General features: G+C 47.0%; 1 protein-coding gene across 1 annotated transcript in view; it reads right to left on the reverse strand.

Annotated features, from left to right (window-relative positions):
* Window positions 1–22,801, reverse strand: part of Ttc12 (tetratricopeptide repeat domain 12) — a 43,080-nt gene that overhangs the window by 6,291 nt on the left and 13,988 nt on the right. Inside the window, exons 7-17 of the mRNA XM_050156267.1 lie at window positions 22,148–22,207; window positions 16,241–16,312; window positions 14,856–14,916; window positions 14,244–14,432; window positions 13,174–13,243; window positions 11,807–11,895; window positions 9,246–9,414; window positions 2,935–3,027; window positions 1,521–1,581; window positions 724–861; window positions 157–255 (exon numbers count right to left, since the gene is read on the reverse strand). Coding sequence (XP_050012224.1) covers window positions 157–255; window positions 724–861; window positions 1,521–1,581; window positions 2,935–3,027; window positions 9,246–9,414; window positions 11,807–11,895; window positions 13,174–13,243; window positions 14,244–14,432; window positions 14,856–14,916; window positions 16,241–16,312; window positions 22,148–22,207 — 1,101 coding nt within the window. The remainder of the gene's footprint in view (window positions 1–156; window positions 256–723; window positions 862–1,520; window positions 1,582–2,934; window positions 3,028–9,245; window positions 9,415–11,806; window positions 11,896–13,173; window positions 13,244–14,243; window positions 14,433–14,855; window positions 14,917–16,240; window positions 16,313–22,147; window positions 22,208–22,801) is intronic.

Here is a 22,801-nt window from a genome sequence, read left to right on the forward strand (position 1 = left end):
CCCTCAGTAGAGCAACAGAGCATCCCTCCAGCCCTCCATATTCCTAGACTGTGACTGTTCCAGGCCACACGCTTCTGTTCACTTCATGAATACATGAATGAGCCAACAAAACATGTCTGTCCCAGGGCTCCAGGGAGGGTGACAAGAACACTGTACCTGAGAGAGGAAGGCACCCTCAAGACACAAGTTCATGATGAGTCCTAGGAGAGTATATGCAACCTCTCTGAACACGTCCATCTCCTCCTCACACTTGACCTGGAAACAAAACAAGGTCATCAACCTTCTTGCTGCTTTGCAGCTTTTCATGGTCATCTCTTCCCTTAGACAAATGTCTTGAGACACCCATGGCCCCTGTATTGTCAATACTTGGACTTGACAGAATGGCGGAAGTGCAGACACTAGGAATTAGCATCAGTTTAGGAGCAATAGAAGGTGTCTTGGACACATTGGCTATAGCACTCTGGCTCAGTGGGCCTTGGGATTGCACTGAAAACTGGGCTGTGGAAATGGGTGACCAGCTCCATCAGAAAAGCTTCAAAATTACCCTAGTGAAAGGGAGACTTAATCTAGAGGATTTTGGAGGCCACCCCCCCCCCAAACAAGCCTATAGCTATGGCAGCCATAAGTCAAACGGTCCCTAGGTCCTGGGAAACAGAATATTATAAGAAGCCAGTGCAGCACTGGAGGATGGGAGACCAAGGTTAAATAGAAAGGCTGTGATACCAGGAGGTCCAAACAGGCATCCCCAAATTCTTCACAGGCTAGCATGTGTCTTCGGGCGGTAGGCTCAGCACTGATGTTTCCCATCAGGGCAATGCACTGGCAGAGGGCTGAGGGGTTGGTTAACTTGGGCTCTCGCTTCTACAAATGAATTCAGAGACAGTGATGTTACAGACAGCAGATAAATGATGCCATAGGCATTTCTAGATGTGTCTCTTGCTCACCAAAAGGCTAGGAATCAGACACCTAGACTACTGTCACGCAGTGACATGAATGAAGTCACCCTGGTCACATGATGGAGTCACAAGCTTGGCTTCTACACCAACCAGCTGCAATGTTGGGGTGTGGTTATGCTCCCCTGGGGTCTCCTGGATTGCTTTACGGCTCCCCTCACACAGCACGCTCTCCCAGGAGAGCCCTGGCTTCATTCCTCACATGTCTACCCTTGTCCTGATGGGGTGATGTCCTCCCAGGTGACAGTCACACCCTTTCCTGAAGACACTACTTTGTGCTAAGGAGGACTCTGGCAGAGAGCTGCTCTCTCGATACCGTCAGGTAAGACATAACCCACTGGAGCATCTTTCCCCCTGCAGCCAGTCCTGCCCCTCGGCCACTGCTATTTGTCCTGTCTGCAGTGGTTGAGTTCTTTTAATAACGGAGAACTGTGTAAACTCCAGCTGTGGATAAATGACTAATCAGGCTGAGAGACAGCAAGGGTGCTGGGATGTAAATTGTGTTTCGGCGGCTCTGTCCTGGCAAAGAAGTGCCTGCCACAGTGGAGAGGACTGGGGTTTGCTCACCAGAACACCTGTGAGTGCGGGCAGGACACCTGGAAGGTTGGCCTGGAACCAGACTTGGAATCTGTGGGGACAACATCAGCTAGGGTGAGTTTTAAATGACACAAAGTATGCCCCAAGGCTGTCATCTCAGGCGATGTCTCAGAGAGCTACAGACAGGGCCTACGTGATGTGACTTTCAGTATGCACTCATGATTTGTTCTGTGCGCCTAAAATTATCACGTGACTTATGTTTTCTAAGCCTAGAGAATAATCTTTGATGTCAGACAGCAGGTCTCAGGCACCAGCTCTTGTAAACAGAAGTAGCTGGAACTCCCCGGCTCTGTCAAATTGACTGTAACCCTTCTGAGTTTGTGTGTTCCACGTGCCCAGTGCAGGTGGGAACAGAGAACACATGTTCTCTGGGCCGCCGAGCAGGCCCAGACATACATCACCATGTGCTGGTGTCACGTGCTATGCTCTCAGCCCCCCCCAGCTGGCCCACCTGTGAGCGTATTAACTCATTCCTCCATGACTCTTTCCAGGCAAGATTCACAATGGGTGCAATGAATGTTTTCAAAGCTCATAAGAAATGTCTCAAGAATTTATAACAATTCTAAAAAACATAGGATTTTTTTTTTTTTTACCATCTTCCCCCAGCAGCTAAAACCAAAACAAACAGGCAGGAAGAGATAACTAGCTATTCAGTATTAGTGGCAACCAAAGAGGAGGCTACATTTCCCTGTTTCTTCTCCGCTGCTTGCTCACTTATATTCACTCAACACAAATTTCCCAGCAGTTATCATGCACCAGGCACTGGCCAAGAGGCGGGAAGCTTCCCTGAGCCACAGCCAGCATCTCACTGCAAGAAGCACTGTTTTCAGTAGCCATCGTCCTGGTGTCTGCACGAGACTGGTCCAAGGACCCTACAAATACAAAGCCGTGCCACTGCCCAGGTTCCTTCCACAGAATGATACAGTACATGCATAACCTATTATAACCCCCTGGAAACTGAGCCATGTCTCAGCATTTGTAGCTATGGCACTGAAGCAATGTAAAGTGCTATGTGAATACCCACTATGTATTAATTAGGGGATAAGGAAAGGACATGTTCAGTACAGAGACTTTTAGAAGTACTTTTGATAAGTGGTTGATTGAATCCACAGTTACAGTTCTGTAACTGATAGAACGAAAGGATGACTGTGTGTCATAGCCTCCACTCCCACTGAGGACTGGGTCACCCTCCACGTGCAGGGACTGGGCTGAGACTGGATGACCATTGCCCTCTGGAAGCCATCAGTGTCCTCACTCAGTGCAACTTGTAATTCTCACCTGGAGATTTGTCTAGTCTCTGTAGATGGTGGCATTTTTCAAAAGCCACAAGGCTTAACATGGGTCGAAGAATTGTCATTCTATAGGAACCAAACAAAACAATTACCTTTCTTCTAGAGCCAAATCTGTGAGTAGCCCGATGGCTGTATTGGCCTTCTTGTCTGAGAAGTCCAGAAACGACAGCAGTGCTTCACACAGTCTGAAAAGAGCCATTAAAAACAACAACACACATAACCCTGAATGGCTCATCTTCAAACTCAGAGTCTCCAATAAGGTACTCTTGTAAGGAGCCCAGTAAAGCCTCAGCATCTGGGAAAGAAAAGCAGAAAGGATGAACTGACAGTGCCCAGCCAGGAGACCTGGGTTCTTACCCACCCGTGGACACCATCCTTCAGCAAGGCTGTAGCACTCCATGTGAGTTCTCAGGTTGCTAAACAGTTGTAATGTAAGTTTGCCAATTATCAGACAGCAGCTTGGAAGGAAGGAGTTTCTGGAGCTCTGCCCTGTGGCTGAGTCTCGGTCAAGTTTATTAACTTGGATGACATCTACATGGCACACTCACTAATCGGCTCATAACTAAAGTGGGAGGGCCCCTTAATAAGACAGGCGATGGAATAACTATTTCACAAGATCTTGATGGGCTTCTGAATTTAGCAGATGGGTTTAATAGAGTTAGAGTCCTCCACTGAGAGCTGGAAATTATAAAAGAGGAGCGGAGCTGGAAGACTCACTTTGGTTACTGATTCACGCAGAAAAGGTTCAAGGGTTTTGAGATGATTGTAAAGAGAGCTCGGGAAAGCAGTTCAGTTCAGTTGCCAGAAAAAGCTATGAAACCTCAAGCTGCCTGAAGAGGACCTACTGTTAGAACACCAGAAATGAAAGATTTGAGTCCCCTCCAGGAAACTGAGCATCTCTGGCATGCTACCTACTGTGCTCAGCACCTAGTTCCTGGTCTACAGTGACACACGTACAATGAAGGAGAGCATTAGGAACGTGCTAGAACAGACTCATGCTAAGGCCTCCAGGCAACGAGGTGGGTTCTAGGATTAGAAATATGAAATGAGACACTGTTCTGGCATTAGCAAGCTTGTGGGCCAGTCAGACACATGGAGACAGGACAGAACGTGTCTGACAAAAGGCCCTGAGGTACTCTCGAACATGAGCCATCTCTGGGGACATCTAGCAGGCAGCTCACTGCCATCAGTTCTTAGGATGCAGGAGAATAGGGGGCAGGGAGGTGAGGGAACTAGACGAAGCCCAGTTCATGATGGGTCTTCTAGAGTCTTTGACGAAGTTTGGATTTACCTCCCAAGGTTCACCTTCTCCAAAGTGTGATGGGTAGGTGGCTTCCTGGATGATAGTGGTAGGGATAGGGTGGGGCACAGATTCCTAGACAACCATAAACTTCAGATCTCTGGGAGGCTGCACTTTAGCCAAGCCCCAGGTGACTTCTAGACATTATATCTCACGAGTTAAAGATAGTCTTACAGGCAATGGAGAGTCACTTTAGAATTTTAAGAGGAAAACAGCAGGGCCAATGTGCATTTTAGAAACATCTTTTGGCTGGCTTAATGGAGGTCATATTGGAGAAGGAAGGACAGGGGGACAGAGAATCCCACCAGTGAGATGTGTGGTTGTCCTGACAAGAAAGGTCACGGAACTGGGCTGTGGCAGCAGCAGCATGGGAGATGCTATTATAAAGGAGAAGGTATTAAAAGACTGAGAAGGAATGATAAGAGACCAAGGAGGAGGATACCAAGGATGACCTAGGAGATGCTAATGAGCAAGAACTGACAAGCTGCTGTCTTATTGCCTGTGGTGAAGGTGGTGCAAGTCAACTACAGAACTCCTAGGTGAATGGGTAGTGGGATGCCCATGTGAAGACAGGAAATCCAGGTGAAAGAGATGGGGCAAAAAAAAAAAATCACATTTTATTTGCTATTCAGAGAGAAGGAGACAGGATCTAGTAACAGTGGGTGCTTCCATCTAACCCACAAGAGGGGACAGTCTCTGTCTCTTAAAGTCCAAGACAAGAAAACAGCCAATGTAAGATTCTGGAGTTGCTGGCTTGCATGATGGCACAAGAGGGATTGGTACAGGAAACCATGAAGGAAGAACTAGAAAGGGGGGAGGAGGGACAGGGTGTACTGTGGGATGTCTTTTTGTACATTGTGAATGTGTGTTGCTCTCATTGGTTGATAAATAAAGCTGTTTTGGTCTATGTCAAGGCAGGGTAGAGCCAGGCAGGAAATCCAAGCAGATATACAGGAGAAGAAGGATGGAGTCTGGAAGACACCAGCAGTCACTCAAGGAGCAAGATGCCAGAGCATCTTGCTACCGGTAAGTCATGTACCACATGGTGGTACATAAATGAATAGACATGGGTTAATCTAAATCGAAATCTATATATAAATATAAAGCTTGCTAATAATAACCCTGAGCCACCAACCATTTACAATTACTATTAAGTCTCTAAGTCTCTTATTTGAAAATGACTGCAGGGCAGGGTGGGACAGAAAAGTCCCGGATTACAGGATATATGATATCCTGACAGCCATGGTATGATGTTTCAAGAAGGGTCTGGTCAAAAGGACCAAATGCCTCAGGGCAGTGGGGTGACAGGAAGACAGGAAATAGCCTATGGGTTGGCTATCTGGGAGTGTAGCAGGCACTCACTTTTAAGGGACAGAATGTGATTAGCAGATTGTTCTGGGAAGGTCTGAATCACCCAAGAATTGATATAGGAAGTGGGGTGCTTGAATTGGAAAAGCCTCGTGTGTGGCCCCTAGTGCTGGGAAGTGGCAGAATTTGATGCATTCTTCAGACCCTCTATCATCTGTGCTGTCCTTGGGTCAGAGAGCCTTGGGATAGGCAATTCATAGGGTAATTCTGGCAGTAGGTGGATTACCTGAGGAGGTGTATCACATCCTCCTTAGCTGGGAAGACCTCCAGTCTCTGAGCTGTTTTAATGCCTGGCCCAAGTCGAAGGGAAACAGACACAGTGAAAGTGTTGGGTCTTCCCTAGAGGGGAGCGTGCATGGACTGGGTTGGAGCACTGCCGAGGGGCACCCATGCTGGATGGGGATGGGCTAGATGGTGTCTAAAGCTCAGGTGTTCTCAAGCCTCTGCAAATCCTTGACTTCCTCAAGAGTGTACTCTAGCGCTCATCCATCAGAAATAATTTGCTTTGGAGTTAGTCCAAATTCCTCCTACACCAATTTAACTCTGTTTTCTTGGTCCCGAAGATGAATGCTGATGAACCTGAGTAGCATCAAGGACAGACCACAGTCAGGGTCATCCTGGTTTAGTTAGCCATAGGAGACATAAACAAGAAAGCTCCCTCACCATGTGACAAAACACTTCTCCTAACCACTCTCATTACCCACAGAGGACAGTGTGTCCCTGTTCACCTCCTCTTGCTCAGAGACATATTTTCTGCTCTTTTGACAGGCAGTTGCCCCAGTGGATGGATCACAATTCAGAGAATGGGCTCATGGAGCCAATCATTTCACTACTGTCCCAGTTTAAGACTTTCAATAATCTACCGTAAAGAGAGAGAAAATGATCAATTCCAGAATCAGATATGGATGCTGGGGAGTCGTTTTACGGTGGTGGCAGCTGTTAGCTGGCCAGCCTCACAGTCACTACCTCCTCCTTCCAACCTGCCTGACTCTGCTCCAGAAGCTACCACCCCCACCCCGGCTTCCTGGGTAGCCCAGGACACGGGTCTACCAATCCGAAATAAATGGCAGCTTTGCTTAAGGAAGAAAGCAGATCTAGCGGGTGCTAAGCTGTGTTAGACAGGGGAATATGAGGCTTGGCATCACACCAAGGGAAAAAGAAAGGTAAAGAGAAGGACAGCGACCTTGACGTTGGGGTCCTCAAGCGACAGGTTACTTTGCTTAGCTTCTTCTTATTATGTGAGAAAAACATGACAGGCTCTGTCTTGCTTAAGCTCCTTGTGGTCAAATTGTCGCATGAGGCAGGAGAAAAAGATCTAAACTGACACAGACATATCTCTGGGTTTTGTCGGTTGCTTGGTTGGTTGGTTGGTTTGAGAGGGCAGAAGACAGTGTGCTGAGAACTGAACATTACTAGCAAGGGCTCCAGCATGGAGCCCATATTCTAAAAAAAATAAGGAAGTGGGGGTGCCTAGCACACTTCTTTTAATAAGGAATTATGATTGTGTATGTGTATGTGTGTGTATGTGTTGCATATTTGTATGCAGATGCTCTAAGAGGCCAGAAGAAGACATCAGATCTGCAGTTGGAGTTAGGGGTGGTTATGGACTCTTCAATATTGGTGCTGGGAACCAAACTCTGGTCCCCTACAAGAGTAGAACATGCTCTTAACTGCCAAGTCAACTCTCCAGCTCCCCACCATCCCTCTTAAATGTCATCCCATGTGTGCAGTACAGACAAGACAATGTATTATATTTCCCAGGCGAAAAGAAGAACAAAAAAACATACAAGGATTAAATACTGGACTATGAGAATCTAAAATCCCAGTGCTTCCTACAAAGTGGGAAGCCTGTTCCTGACAGTTCTTATCTGGGGAGGGAGGGGACCTGTATCCATCTGTGATTTGTGCCCTGCCCTGTCCTGCTTCAAACAGTATCGTCTAAGCACAGAGAACCAGTAACTTACCTGAAGATGGACATCAACAAGACTAGTGTGCCTGAAAGCCATAAGCTGAGATCCCCTCCTGACCTAAGAGTAGTCAAGACTGAATGTACCACGGCGAGCTATAGCACTAGAGGAGTTCAAACTGAGACGCTGGTCACTCAGAGATAGCAGAAGTCTTAAGACAACTACAGCCATCACTGCTCAGAGACAAAGGATGGCCGGCTTAAGAAGAAACAACACCTGACGAAGGGATTGAGCTGATAGCTGCAGGGTCATCTGAAAAGTACCACATGCCCTGGGAGACCTTCTGTAGCAATCCCCTGCCTACTGGGCAGAGCTTCTGGGTTGCCAAGGTCTTTCCTAGAAATCACTGGGGCTGTGACATGATGAAAAAGGGGAGATGGAGACCACCTTGTCCTTGGCACACAGTGGACTACTCACTAGATGGACAGGTGAGAGGGCTCAGCCTGGTCCAGAGAGATCCGGGGAATAAGCACTAGGGAACGGCTAGCTGATATGGTCTTATTTGCTGCAGCGTCTCCTGCCCACTCTGTGACCAGGGAGTAACACTCCCCTAAGTTACCACGGGAGATAAAACAATATGGCAGTGAAGAAATCAGCGGATTAACTTCTGCTCCAAAGTTAATCTGAAACGTTTACAAAGCAGGCCACGATGAATGTTATTTCTATCACTTTAAATCATAGGATATGGCTGACGTTCAACCTCTAAAAAAAAATGGCATATCCGTTTCAAATGGTCATATTTATAACCAGAAGACAAGTAAGCAATGAAAATTGAAAGATAAATAAAAACTCTGGGCTGAGAGAGCTCAATCAATTACAGAGCTCACCACCCGAACCTGAGAACTGCGTTTGATCTGCAGCACGCCTGAAAAAGTCATGGTAGCCACTCTTGTGATCCCAGCACAGGGAAGCAGAGACCGATAGACTACTAATAGTTGCTAGCTGGCCTGACTTGCCTAACCAGAGATCTCTGGTCCTAGTGACAGGGCTATGGCCTCACAAGTAGATGGTTCCTAAGGAGCAACACCCAAGATTGACCTCTGACCTTCACAAGCATGCATATACTTGCACACCTGTACATACAAGTGCATCCACACACATATGTATACTTCCCTCAGTACATGCGCGTGCGCGCGTGCGCACACACACACACACACACACATCTGTCCATATACACTAAATAAATAGGTAATAAGCAAACAAACAGAAAGAGTTACTGTGGTCCAGGATAGTTGTTTTAGAAAATCCCTTTAGAAGTCAGGCATACACTATCCCCATGTGTCTCAGTCTTTGTAAAAACCCCACAAAAATGTACTTGTTTTATGAAGTTATACTCTCTCACTTAAGAAATGGCTGGAAGACATGCAAAACAAAATGCCAGCATTGTGTCAAACAGAAGAACATAGGAAAATCCAGGGGAGAAACAGGGTGGAACCTGAGCCTGAGTCTAACAAGGCAGAAGCAAGTGGTCCATTTCCAGGCTGGGTTCTGTTTCTGCCTGTGGAGGTGCTGCCCTGTCAAGTTCAATGGTCTCTGCTTGTGCAGAATCAAAACTGGGCATGGACCTGAGTTCAGCCAGGAGCTTGTTGAGACACCTTCCTGATAGGGTTTCCCTCAGAGCCTCTTTCAATTACTTTCTTTCATGAAGACTCATGCCAGCCTGGTGGTAACACACACCAGCGACAGCAGGAGGGATGAGCAGCTTGATTTCTTCTACACAGTGGTGCCCCAAGGGGCCATAGGGAAGATCCCACGGGCACAGGCTTACCGGATCAGGTCGAGGTGCTTGATGACCTGGTTCCGGCCGTTCTCCGTCTGGGTGAGCTGCAGCAGCAGGGCCAGGCTCTGCTGCTGCATAACCAGGACTCTGGAGGTCATGAAGGAAGGCAGCAGGGTGGCCATATCCGGGTGAGTCACAAGCAGGCGCTGGTTTTCCTCTGCAGAACACAGGTGTTAATCTGCCTGGAGCTGCCGTGACGGCATTGAGGTGAGTTCTGTCGCCCACCACCTAACAGGAAGTTGGCTCATTCTTAACACATTTTCCAGGCAGGATAAAGACTTATAAGAACTGGACTCGGGGGCTAACCTTCTGTGTCTGACTATGCAGAGTGATGCCCTTTGCCAGTCACTAGCTCCTGTGGCCCTCCGCTTCCTCATCAGTAAGATGAGGACAATGGCCCACCTGCAAAAGTTTTTAATGAGGATTCTGTGAGCCACTGCTTGCTGGTGCCAGACAGAGACTGGCTCTCATAGATTAGTTACACTATTATCATTCTTATAAAAGCTTTCTCAGTGGGTGGAATGTGGAAATGAAGGAAAGAAAAGTATTTGGCTTTACTGAAATATATTCAGAGCATCAGCTTTTAGAAGGTGGCCAGAGCAACCATTTGTATTCTTTCTAAGGAACTATGATATCAAGGGAGAAGTACACCTCCAACAGACTGTGTGCTCTTCCCAGAGTCATAACACTGAACTTCAGTGATACTGAATTTGGCTTGCTTTGTGCTCTGAGCAGGCATGTGGGATCAAACAGGGCATGGCAGGAATGCGAGCATAAGTAATGAAACACAGTAGGGCAGACCGGACGGATGGTGTCCTCATTTGAATCTGAAATATACGCAAAGGTTCCTGCATTAAAGGTTTTGGCTGCCTGGCTTTTGGAAGCAATGATTCTCAAGATGGGGTAGTTTGAATGCGAGTGTTCCCCATAGGTTCATGTATTTGAATGCTTGGTCCCCTGTTGGAACTGTTTGGGAAGGATTGGGAGGTGTGACCTTGTTGGAAGAGGTGTGTCACTGTGGATATGCTGGAAGTGACTTCCCTCTCTGACTCAACAATAGGCCACTGATTTATTCTCATGCTTCTGCTTTTGCGCATTCTCTGCTTCTTAAAAAAAAAGGCTTGTGTGTATTGAGTTGGGCATGTCAAGAGTTCATGAGCCTGAGACCCAGCATGTGCAGACCCCAGGTGGCAATATTTCTCAGATATTAAAGCAACTCCAAAGCTCACAGAAGCAAAAGTATCTGGGTTATTATGCCTAACTCACAGAGAGTAAGGAGAACCACCAAGTTCTGTCTTTCTCAGCTTCCTTTGGGAATCTTGGCAAACATACAGCCCTGAGCAAGGGACTTTGATAATTCTTGGTTTGGTGTGTGTGTGTGTGTGTGTGTGCGTGCATGCATGTCCACATATGTGTGTGTGTACGCATATGGATAGAGGCCAGAGGATAACTCACATGTCATACTCGGGCATCATTCAAGACTTTCTTTCTCTTTGATTAGGGCCTTCACTGACCTTGACATCACCAACTAGGCCTCACTGGCTGACCTTTGAGCCCTGGGGTCTACCTGTCTCCACATTCCCAGCATGCTACCACAACTGTTTTTGTTTCTTTCTGTTGTTGTTAATGTGGGTTCTGAGATAAACTGAGGAGCTTGACTGTACCAACTGATCCTGATAGGCTGGGTTTCTACAGCCCACTTTAAGTTCTCTGTCTGAAACAGGATGGCTTCCTCACACCCAGCTGATATGGTACACACACTTCTGCAGGCTCCACCCTGCCACTGTCCTCATTTCTAGTGTTTCCTGTCCAAAGAGCAAATCTATTCTTGTGAAACACATTTCTTTGAGATGAAGGAAAAAAACTTAAAATCTTGATATACATGGAAGTCACAAAGGGAAGACTGTGAAAGGACGTAATGATCTCCAGAGAACATTGTATCAAGAAAGGTGGGAGTTGACAAAACAAAATCCATCTGGCATTTTCCTATTTCAGTAACAGACACTAATCAGGGTCAGAAGATGCTGGCTGGTAGTCATATATCTCAAGACGCTGGCTGCAAGGGGCACCATGGACAGCAAAACCAAAGTATTTTCAAATGGATGATAAAGGAAATGATCTCCATTGCTCACGACATGAGCAGAAGTCATTAGTCCACAGAGCAGGGAGAGGAACGGGCAGTGGTGGGGAGCGGAGGGGAAAGAACTCGTTATACTGACAGTGATCTTGCCCACTCTCCATTCCAGTGTTCTGAGGCGGGGGAGGGGAGTAGGGATGGGAGGAGGACAATGAGAAGAAGGAGAAAAAGGACTAGGGGGAGGAGAAATAGGAGGAAGGGGGAGCAAAAGAGGAAGAAGACCAGGTGGGGCCTGGGGAATGCAGTATAGAACTTGCATTTTGGATCCACATACTTTTGGGGAGGAAAAGGCATGAAATGGAGGCATCAGTCCTCCCAGGGATGACCTTTGGGGAGAACTACTGGACGGAACCATGCAGCTCTTCCATCTGGGACATGCAGCTAGCAAGTAACAGTGAAGAACTGGGCTTACCATTGTCACTACACACTGCTTGCCAGAGCTTCAAAACAGCCACACAGAGAACCTCCTCAACTGCATCTTTCCCTGCTGAAAAGAGGCACCTGGAGAAGACAGGGAGAGCAATGTGGAATCTGGGCACTAATCTTGTTTTCTCTTCCCTGAGTTCTGCCCCCGGACTCATCAAATGGATAGGTAAGAGATGTTTTTTTTAATGCAGATCCAAGTTGGACATGGTGGTGCACACCTTTAATTCCACCACCCAGGAGGCAGAGGCAGGTAGGTCTCTCTGTGAGTTCAAGGCCAGTGTGGTCTACATACAGAGTGACCAGCCAGGGCTACATAGTGATCTCTTTCTCTCTCTCTCAAAGGAAGACAGGCAGAAAAAAAGAAAGAAAGAAAGAAAGAAAGAAAGAAAGAAAGAAAGAAAGAAAGAAAGAAAGAGGCGTATCCACAGGTTACCACAAACTAGGGGCTGCCCATCACTGATTCCAAAGTTCCAGATCAAAGGCAAAGATTGAAAACACAGGGATGGGAACACAGAAAAGGGTGGACAGCCAAGGGCCATTAGTGATGAATGGACATGCAAACATTAAATCCACACCAGGATCCTCAGCCTCCTGGATCATCCTAGCACAACATGAAATAAACACATACAACCCCCTTCCGTGTAGGTCTTGTTTTAGATAAAATTCTAAATGGAGTCAACCAGGACCCAGCTGCTTCTACTTCCTTAAAATGACCAGAGAATGAGAAATGAGGGCAATAAAAATCTTACAAATGGTGCTGGGAAAGCAGGGGGAGCACTGTTTGTCTGGTTGGGAAGTATGCAGAGGGCCTGTGACAGGCTCAGTCTCTGTCAGCTGCAGCATGATGCCAAAGACCAGAGGTTCCGAGCTCAAGGCAATTAGCATGTGCTCTTTCATGGGTCACTCTGCTGACTGAGGAATAAGGACAGAGAGTCCAAAGGCCTTGCCTGTGTGGCCAGTAACTGCTTTCACACACATGGCTATCTGCCTTTTCTTGATAGACATCTGACTCTTTCTATTGGGAGCTGTGAACCCCCAGATCCTGAATTTTTTGTAAACAACTTGTTTTCCCCTAATATGAGAGCCTACAGCTTCTCTGAGCACAAGACTCTCAGGAGTTTCTGATGGCAGGGGAATGGTTTTTGGTGCGTTTGGCTGGGGTGTGGCTATCCCTATATAAGCTGCCCCTGGACACAATAAAGGGGGCATTCTGGCATCAAGAATGACCTGTATCTCTTGTCTGTGAGGCTTTGTGTGTTTCAATCTCCAGCCCCTTGCCCGGCTCACAAACTGTATGATGGCACATAGAGCGCAGACGGACATGGTACACTGCATCTTTCCAAATATACCTACCTTCTTATGACCTCATGGTCACTGATGGTGTTGAATCCACCATATGTTCTGAACAAGGTCCGTTCTGTGCCTGAAACAAAATCACAAGAACCAAGTCAGGGTCCTGACCTACCAGGTTGGCTTCCAGCTGCAGCATGGCCAAGCTGATCACCAGATCCCAGTGTGATCATCAAAAACCTAGCTGAACCATCACACTCTGAGAAACGCAACTGCCATCAGCTGCTCAATGTGTCAAAGTCAGAGGGACTTCTTAGAAAATATCTATCAGCATCTCAACTCATCCCTCTGCAATCTTTAGAGGGCATACAGGAGCTGGAAAAACCAGAAAGTTATCCGATTCTGAATGTTTATTTTGAGGCCGTCTCCAGGCTCTGGAGAAGAACTTAACAATTTCTAAGAAGTGGTCGAGGGGGTCACCTGGGCTGCCTCTCTGGTCTATACTAAAGCGGGACCACAGACTCCATCCATTTGTACAAATGACATCCTGTCACTGAGCAACCAAAGTTGTTTAAAGGAACTGGTAAGAGAATGGCACGCTCTCGTTACAAGACAGAAGTATTTCCTCTGAAACTATTTTCATGTTCCAAGCAGGTGTTAAGTGCATCTGGGGCCATCCCTTTAGTTATCATTTCTTCTCTTTCTACAAGGCATAGGGTGTTAAGGACGGATGTGAGGATGTAAGCAAGGCATGTGAAACACACGTGAGGGAAAGTTTACAGAATCAGTACACAGATATTTAATATTTATATTTACATAAACATGGGCTATGTGTGGTATGAATATGTAATAGAGGCATGGGGAGCAGGTGGACACCATGTGTGTCTTGTGCTGTGTGTGGTGTTTACTGCATGAGTGTTGAGTCAATGCATTCTCTGAAGAGGATGGGGCATAGGTAGAGGTATATTTCTTCCAGACCCTCTTTGGCACCTATATCAGCATAGATTTTCAATCAATATTTATGGAAGGGAGGAGATCTTTGTCTCACAGACTCAGATCCCTGCCCCCCCCCCCCCCCCCCCCCCGCCTTCCCAAGGACAACGCTCATGAGACCCCACACGTGTCTAACTTACAGTCTGTCATCATTTCTGTCAGGATCTCAATGCCTCCTGCATAGAACAAGGGTGTCTGGTCAGGCTTGGAGAGGGTCTCCAGGAGATTTCTAGTTGTCATTGCTGTTTTCTTTCCGGAATTCAGAGACTCACGGGCTTCCTTCTCTTGAAGGTCTGCCTTTTCTCGAAGAGTGACTTGATTTAGGTATTCTATAAAACCAAGCAGGAGAAAGCAAAATAAGCACCCTAGCAATAGAAAGAACCATATAGAAGATCGCCCTATCTCTCCCCTACCCTTGCCCACTCCCTTCCTTTCTTCCTTTCAAGGATGGGAAGTACAAAGCAAGAAACTAATTCAGACTCCTCTTCAGGAAGGAACCTTTTAGGGGCAAAGGCAAATCTAACCTGAGTCTTAAGCCATCTGGGGCTGTCTGGAAGTCTACGGGAAGACGGCGTGGAGGAAAAGAAAAGAAATGTTCCCTCTGGACGTGAGAACAGAGGGAAGATGAGCACCGCAGCCTGCAAACACCAAGGGCTGGGCAGGGCAGGAAAGCTAAGGCAGTGGCTTTGACCAGGGTGGGAGGCACCCCGCAAAGGCAGACTGGATTTGGACAGCAGCAGGGACGGTCTCACCTTTCACCTGAGTCTGCAGCTTGGGGTTTATCTCTCCCATCTTCTGATAACATTCTCTAGACTGGAAAACAGAAACAAGACCTTGAAAGGCGGTCAGGGGTAAAGGTGATTAGGGGGCAGAGAGGGGCGTCCAAGGGTTTGGTTCCTTCATTATCCCTTCTTATCTTACCCCTGCTCCCAGCACTTGGGGCAGCCGGGAGAGCAGGGAGCTTTTGATATTTTTGTTTGTGCTACTGAGGTTCTGCGGCACTACAGGCACTGTTTCAGAAAGTCATTTTAAAAACTTTGTTTGTTAAATACAAACTGCGATAGCTACTACCCAGTCTTGAATTTTTTTTGTGGCTCATGCCTGCTGGAGGTAAGAATAATCATAATGTATATGCTAAATTTAGATTTGATATTTGCACTAAGAGCCTGTCAGCTATGCCCAGGGGAGCTGGGAAATCAGCAAATCTGGAGACTGTGTTGACTGAGACCCAGGGATAGAAGAGAAAAGCCTGGAGAGATACAGGCTGTGAAATCAGGCAGCGAAGGCTCCAGTCACTGGCTGCTTTAGACTAAGCTAGAGAGCTTGACAGCGAGCTCTTACTGAGGAAGTGGTTAGATAAAAAGTTTCTAGAAAAAGAAAGACCAGTTCAGGGAGATTTGGGGGCGAAGATAGTTTCACTCAAGTATATATAAAATCACCAGAGAGCACCCAGCCAGTTTCCAAGAGCAAAACTAAGAAAATAAACACTCATGTCTTCATGGTTTATCAAGGCTCCTCTAGAACACTGGGGTTAAGAATGAACAGAAGAGGGCTGGAGAGATAGATGGCTTAGCAGGTGATGGAGCTTGTCACCCAAGCTTGGTAACTCGAGGCTTGAGTTGGTCCCTGGAATCCATGGAAGGAGGGAAACAACTGCACAGAGTTATCCTCTGTGACCTCTGTGCCACACCAGGCTCATGAACACACAAGAACAAAAGGAGAATGAACACGATAAAAACTATCGCAGTAAAAGATAAAAATAAAAAAGAACACTATTCCGGATAAGTCTATGTGTGTTCAACCCAACAACTCCTTAGCCCCACATCCAACCTATGAATGATTTCCGTCAGCTTGGGACCTAGGAACCCATCACCTCCACTGCCGTCAACACTGGGATTAATTATATGATGTTGTAGTGGGCATGCACGTACAGAAACAAGATTGCAAGTGAATTTTGTTTTCTTTCTGTTCATGTCTTTTCTCTGCAGAGGCTGAATCAGTATAAGCTAGAGGGACTGTCCCGGATTTCATCCAACATCCTTCCCAACTGTCTTATCTCAGGACTTCAGAAAACACTAAAAGGTGGACTAACATCCAACCAACTTGTGAGCTAACTTACACCTCGCTAAGGACTTACCTTGCTGTAGTTCTTCATGGCCAGGTGGGCTTTCCCCATGTGGAAATAGGCTTTGGTGCATTTTTCATCACACTGTGTGAAAGAGAATAGCTGATCAGATGGTTCAGAGGATCTGAAGCCATTAGGCACGCCCCTGCCTGCCTCGTTAACAAAACGAGGCCAGCAGCACTTTGGTTCTCGGGACAGCTACCAGAGCTGACAATTAAGATTTTTCTGGGCATTTGTGATCAACCTAATTGCTGCCTGCAAGGAGCCTGGGTACATGGGCATGGTCTCCTCCAAATTAGTGATACCACCAGCTCTCACTTCCATGTAGATTCACTCAAAAGTAAAGCAAGACTCCTCAACATTGGTTGAATATTAGAATCACCTGGAAGGCTCATACATGTTCTGATCTGGCTGACCCTGGACCAGTTATATCACTATCTAAATGGGGTCCAGACAGATAAAATTCTTCAGCTTTTTGGTTGAAACAACTGAGTAGCTAAGTTTGAGATTTGCTGGCTTATTAGCAGACAGGATTCTTTGGGAAAACAACTATGGTTACCAGTGCATCTTAGTAGGAAGCGGGTTCTTTTTTGCACATAAGCCACAGCCTGAACAACGTTACAGTGCACATTATATTGGTCAGTTGCCCTATGTTCACTGAGCTCACCAAGTCGATGGCTGGGTCTTGAAGTGGGGTTGCCTCCCACCCCGTTTCAGACCTGAGTGTGTTTGCCACAAAGTGCCCTCCGTGGCTCCTGTCTGGGGATGGGGTGGCCATCCTAACTCTGTGATGGGGAGAGAGAGCAGCAGGACAGACCAAGAGGAAGAATACTGTGCCCTTGAGAACAGCTGGAAGGTGGAGGGAGCATTACCAGCCAGCCGTGCTTACTACTGCTTATCAGATGGGCATGCCTGTGGAGAAGAGAGGCTGCGGCTTCCACCGTGGAAAGCTTCTCTGTGAGAGGAAGCTCAATGGGGAACTCCAGGTGACTGCCTCACTTCCCCTGCCAGCTTCTGCTGGATGTCCTGAGGGCCTGACTTGACTTTAGCTCACCCTGTAGCTATTTGTTCTTTTACTCAGATACTCCTCTCTGACTGGGACTCTCCAACAAGAACTCCAGCTGCTTGCCTTGAAGAGCTTTCTCCAGTCTGCTGGATGCTTCTGAGAACAAATTTGACACTTGCTCTCTCCCATGCTCTTTCTCTCCCCTTCTCTCCCTTCCCCCATGCTCTTTCTCTCCTCTCCCCTTTCTCTCCCTTCCCCCATGCTCTTTCTCTCCCTCCCCATGCTCTCATTCTCCCTATTTTTTTTTCTTCCAACTTTGGCTTCACTTGTTATTCCCTCATAAATTCACTCTTTCAAATCAGAAAGTACAGCTATTGAAGATCATTCTTTGGACCTTATAGAACAACCAGGAATTCACCTCAGTATCACTTAAAACCTAGGCCCTACAAAGGGAGGCGTTAAGTATACAGCTAAGCATATACCCTTCACAGAAGGCCCTCCTGCCTGCTCCTCCTCGTAAGACTGCAGGGAGCACAGATATATGGACTAAAATTTGACACACCAGCTAATTAACCTTCAGCGATCCCATTATTAGCAAGATATTGAGTCAGGTGAGATATCCTTTAGGGTTTAGGGATAGTCATTCATTCATTCATTCATTCATTCATTCATTCTCTCTCACTGTTGGAAGAATCACATAGCACTCTGCTGGGTAATACTCCATTAGCTGCTGTTGCTGTGGTTACAGCAGCAACAATACATTTCACAGCAAATGTGATCTAAAGAAGGCTAAATCATAGTAAAAGAGGGAACAGCCAGTGCTGGGGAGACTTTTACAGGCGTGTCTTTATGTATACTGTTTCCTGGTCCACTGCTCAGTGAACGGGAGCGATGGAGAGAAAAGTGAGGGCCAGGAGGACCAGCCTGTTCCATGAGCTACCATCCAGCTTGATGTTTATGAGTTTCTTCTGTGAGCCTCACAGAGATGCAACACAGCAGGCCCAGTCACCCCCATCCCGCAGGCAAGGAAGCCAGGGCAGGAGAGGCTTGACACTGGATCACTGGGGCATGGAGGAACTCGACTTTGAAATCGGACCACTTCATTCCATATCAGGACTGGGGATGTAGCTTGCCTAATATACCCAAGACCCTGGGTTTAAATCCTGATACCCCAAACAACAACAAATAAAACCAAATCCATTTCAGAAATATGCTATGGAAAAAAAAAAACAAACATAGACTCTACAGGAAATGTAGGCATACAGGTTTAGTAGAGGAGACTAAAGAGAGGGGGTCTAAAGCAGAGCAGGCACACAGGGGAGGGGCTGAAATGAAGCTTGAGTGAATGGAAGAGCTGAAGGGAGGACGATAGGGAAGGGAAGGGAAAGAGTAGAGCCCAGAGGCAGCAGAGTTGAGGAGCCTTTATGGGCAGCACGGCTGGGATTGGAGTACTGGGTAGAGAAACCACAGGACTGGAAGGGCAAGCTGAGAAGACTCCACAGGAGGCTCCAACTAAGACTCTATCAGTGGGGTGAGGAGGCAAGACAGTCTGGAGGTGGCAGGCAGTAGTGAGCAGAGCAGAGAGAGGCAGGGAGATGAGCGAGCAGTCCAGACAGCCAGTGGGAAGGAGGATGCCTGACATCCTGGGGACAGTGGCAGGAAGGAAGCACAGACAGCAGAGCTACCTCAAAGAAAAAGACCAGCGTGAATGAGAAGTCAGAACGGAGGAGAGACACCTGGAAAGCACGTGTGCCCTTAACAGAACGAGGCCAGGAGGGGCAGAGAGAAGAGAAGCTGCCTGAGTGGGCAGAGTCAGCTGGTAGACTTCCTAGGTGTGTGTGTTGCGGGGCGGTGCCAAGTCAATCAAGTGGAAACCTGTATGAGGTGGCTGAGATGGATCTGGAGCTGGGGAAGCAGGTCTGAAAGCTCCTAGCACAGGTGACAGGTGCATCCATGAGGGGAGAAGGGGGTCGTGAGAGGATGGGGACCTTAGAAGGCACAACTATAGAGCCAAGGAGGAAGATGCTCCCCACATCCACTCATGAGAACCCAATATTCAGAGCATAGTCACAGCAGAATACCAGGGTTATACAGCCGAGACACGCAAGTCTATAAACCGAAGACCATGACCTACGTGGGTGTAGTACAGAGACCGGGATTTAACTTGACATCACCTTCCTCTTCCACCCTCAAAGAGCAACTAATAGATCTTCTTAGGACTGGATCCGTCCAGTCTAACCAAGAGCTGTCTGTCACATGCATGTATTCCAATGAAGCCCACACTCTCTTTGAAGGAGTGCAGCTTTCAAAGCGCGGTGGATTTCATTGTGCGGGAAGTGTCCTGCTGAAGACGACATGCGTCTGCCCCTAATTGAAAACAGCTTTGCTGCCCTTATCTTCTTTGATGAGGAACATCGGTCCTGAAATATCACTTGGTTTGGTCTCTTCCAATTTAAAAGTGTCAAAAAATGTTAAATTGGCACAAAAGTCCCCATGCTATTAATAATAGAATGCTAGTGAGATTTAACGAGTTTTAAAAGGAACAAACCTTTCCTTGGAAGTTGCGGCTTCCGCAAAGAGGGAAACCACCAGTTTTCTAATTCCTTTTGTGTCGACCCAAACCTCTGCAGCCGGAGCCTCACTGGACCTTTAACAAGCCAGACCTCTGCGCGTCAGTGAGTATTCTAGTGCCCGCTCCACCGGGCCTGCTCTGCTCTGCTCAATATTTGAGCCAGTGTGTCAGCCGGGTCAGCACTGGGTATGTCTACCTCTTTGTCCTTGACTGACTAGAAAAGATGCTCTGGAGGTCCATGTGAGGAGATCCCGTTCCTTTCCTTTATCAGGAAGGAATGGGATCCGCTCTCAGGGATCATGGGGTTTAGGGTTTCCTGGCAGGAGCTTTTTACAGTAGATAAGAGTACAGTCAGTGTGACCCCTGGCTTTGTGATTCTGAGTAAATTGCTTAGTTCACCTTCAGGCTTCAGTTTTTGGCCATACAAACGTGGAAACTAGTGGCACCGAATGGAATATAAGCTGTGAGCCTGCAGCAATGTTTTCTGCTGTCACCATTGAAACCGCCAAGGCAAACACCCTGGGTCTCTTTTCTCCTAATGACTGGTGACAGAAAAAGAAACTGTGAGCAAACAAGGTGACAGTGTGGGTGAGCACGCCTATGCCGGAGGGACGATGCTGGGGGGCCGCTCTCATGATTGAAAGACCTGCCCAGCGTGATCCAGAAGTGTTTCCCCCACCCTGTGCCTTCTGGGGGATGACATAATCAGGTCCTCCAGGTGACCTGCAGGTTCACACATGTTTCATGAACCAATGAAATCAAAGGTGATTGTCCAATTCAGTCCTGTTTCCCTTGCTTATACCCTCAGCAATAAAAAGCAAGCAAGAGGAGCCGTGGAGATGGCTCAGCAGGTGGAGGCACTTGTCACACAACCCTGGTGACAATAGTCTAATCCCTGGAACCCGCCTAAAGGTGGAAGGATAACACCAGCTCCAGAGATCCTCTCACATCTACCCATGTGCTATGACGTGCACACCCACACGTCATGCATAGACACACACATGCATGCATGTGCACACCCACACATGTCATGCATAGACACACACATGCATGCACATGCACACACACACACACACACACACACACATAGATAAAAGGTTAAAGATTATCAAGAGAATATCCCTAGTATGTGTACTCCTGGTTTAGGCCACGGTCATTAGGTGAGGCTAAGTGTGCTGTCCTGGGGAATTAGAGGCACAGGACACACCTGGATTATTCTCCTAGCATCTCAATCTTACTTCATTGTAAGTTGATTAAAACAATATTGTCCCATTACAACAAAGAGATACATTTTATGAGGTCAGCCTGATGGTCCAGGCCTATAATCTTAGGAGGCTTGCACCATCAGGGAGGCTGAGGCAGGCAGGAGGATAGCAGGTTCAGGGCTAGACCAGTGAGACCTTGTCTCAAAATATGAAAGGCTTGGGGTGTGGCTAAGTGGTGGGATTCTTGCCTCATATGTGAAAAGCTCTAGGATAGAGCGAGAACAAGAATGAGGTGAGAGAGATAAACACAGAGACAGTGGGGTAGAGAGATACGGCAGAGACAGAGACAGAGAGGGAGACAGGTTCATACTTTTATTTAGGGCCACACAAAATCTGCAGGCATTCTGAAGATAAAATGCTTCCTGTTTCCAGACCCTTTTGTGGGCTCATGTGCACTCTTCTCTGAGAAGAGTGTGAGTGATTTTTTTTTAAAGGCCCATGTGACAAAGTAAGATAGAGAAGCTTGGATTTAGGGTTGTTTAGACAGTTGTCTGAAATCTTGTCCCCAGGACGAACTGTGGCATCCGAGAGCTGAGCAGTTCTTGCTTCCCTGCACCTTTGACTCTCCATGCGTTTGCTCTTGGAGGGTACAGGAAGCAAACAAAGCAAAACAGCAGTTGACACTTCCGACATCCCTCTACAAATAGAAGAGGGTACAATCTTCTTCCAAATTATTACAGCTAAAAGGAAAAGGCACAGACTGATGGGGAAGATGGCATTGTAGAAACCGGCTCTTGTGGCTGGTCCTGGAGGAGAGGAGGTGATGTTTCCACTATGACATGGAGCAAAGCATTTGACAGCTTCAAGGGTGAGCTAGCACAGCGCAAAACTTCCCGAGACTAATGACGGCAGCATCTCTGAAGTGCATGCATGAGCCAGGCGCACTGCGTGCATTGTTCCGACCCTCATAGCAACTCGATTCCACTCCATTTTATAGACGAGGAAACTGGGGCTCCCTTAGAAAATCATGCCCTTCAGATGACACACATGGAGCTGCTTTCTATACATTTCAGAATTCAGACACGGGGCCCAAGCAAACCCAATACTCTCATGTGGGGAGAGAAATGGTCTCTCACCTTCAGAGCCCAGTCACAATCCATGAGGGCCTTCTCATAGTCCCCAAGCTTTATATAGGCCTGAAATGACACAAACACCTGATATCAGACACAACTCTGTATCAAGGAGTCGTTAGTCGGTACAGAAAGAACAGCTGATATCAGCAAGTAAAGAAAGAACAGAAAATGGATTTGAGGATATGGGGATAGCTGGGAACCTTATTCACAGGTAGGAGGTACAGCCTGGCACAACCAGTATGGAAGTCAATGCGGAGGATCCTCTGAAATGACCCAGCTATAACACTTCCAGGCACTTCCGCAATGGACTCCATACCCTGCCACAGAGATACTTGCATGCACATTTAGCAAGGAGATGGAACCAGGCCAGGTGTCTATCAACATATAAATGGGTAATAAAAATATGCTACATATACACAATGGGGTTTTATTCAGCCATAAAGAAACATGAAATTCCCAGGGAAATTGATAGGTTTGGGAAGTATATAAAAGGGCAAAAAGACAAATACTACATGTTCTCTCTCAAATGTGGATCCTAGCTTTAATGTATATGTGTATATATTTGTATACATCTAAGTATGAATAAAGGTCATGTAGTCAGGAAACCACTTTTCAAAATAATTAATATTTATTAATAGTAAAATTGGGAGAAATAGA

This window comes from Alexandromys fortis, unplaced genomic scaffold, assembly GCF_014885135.2.
Source record: "Alexandromys fortis isolate MF-2015 unplaced genomic scaffold, M_Fortis_MF-2015_v1.1 scaffold_89, whole genome shotgun sequence".
Lineage (NCBI taxonomy): Eukaryota > Metazoa > Chordata > Mammalia > Rodentia > Cricetidae > Alexandromys > Alexandromys fortis.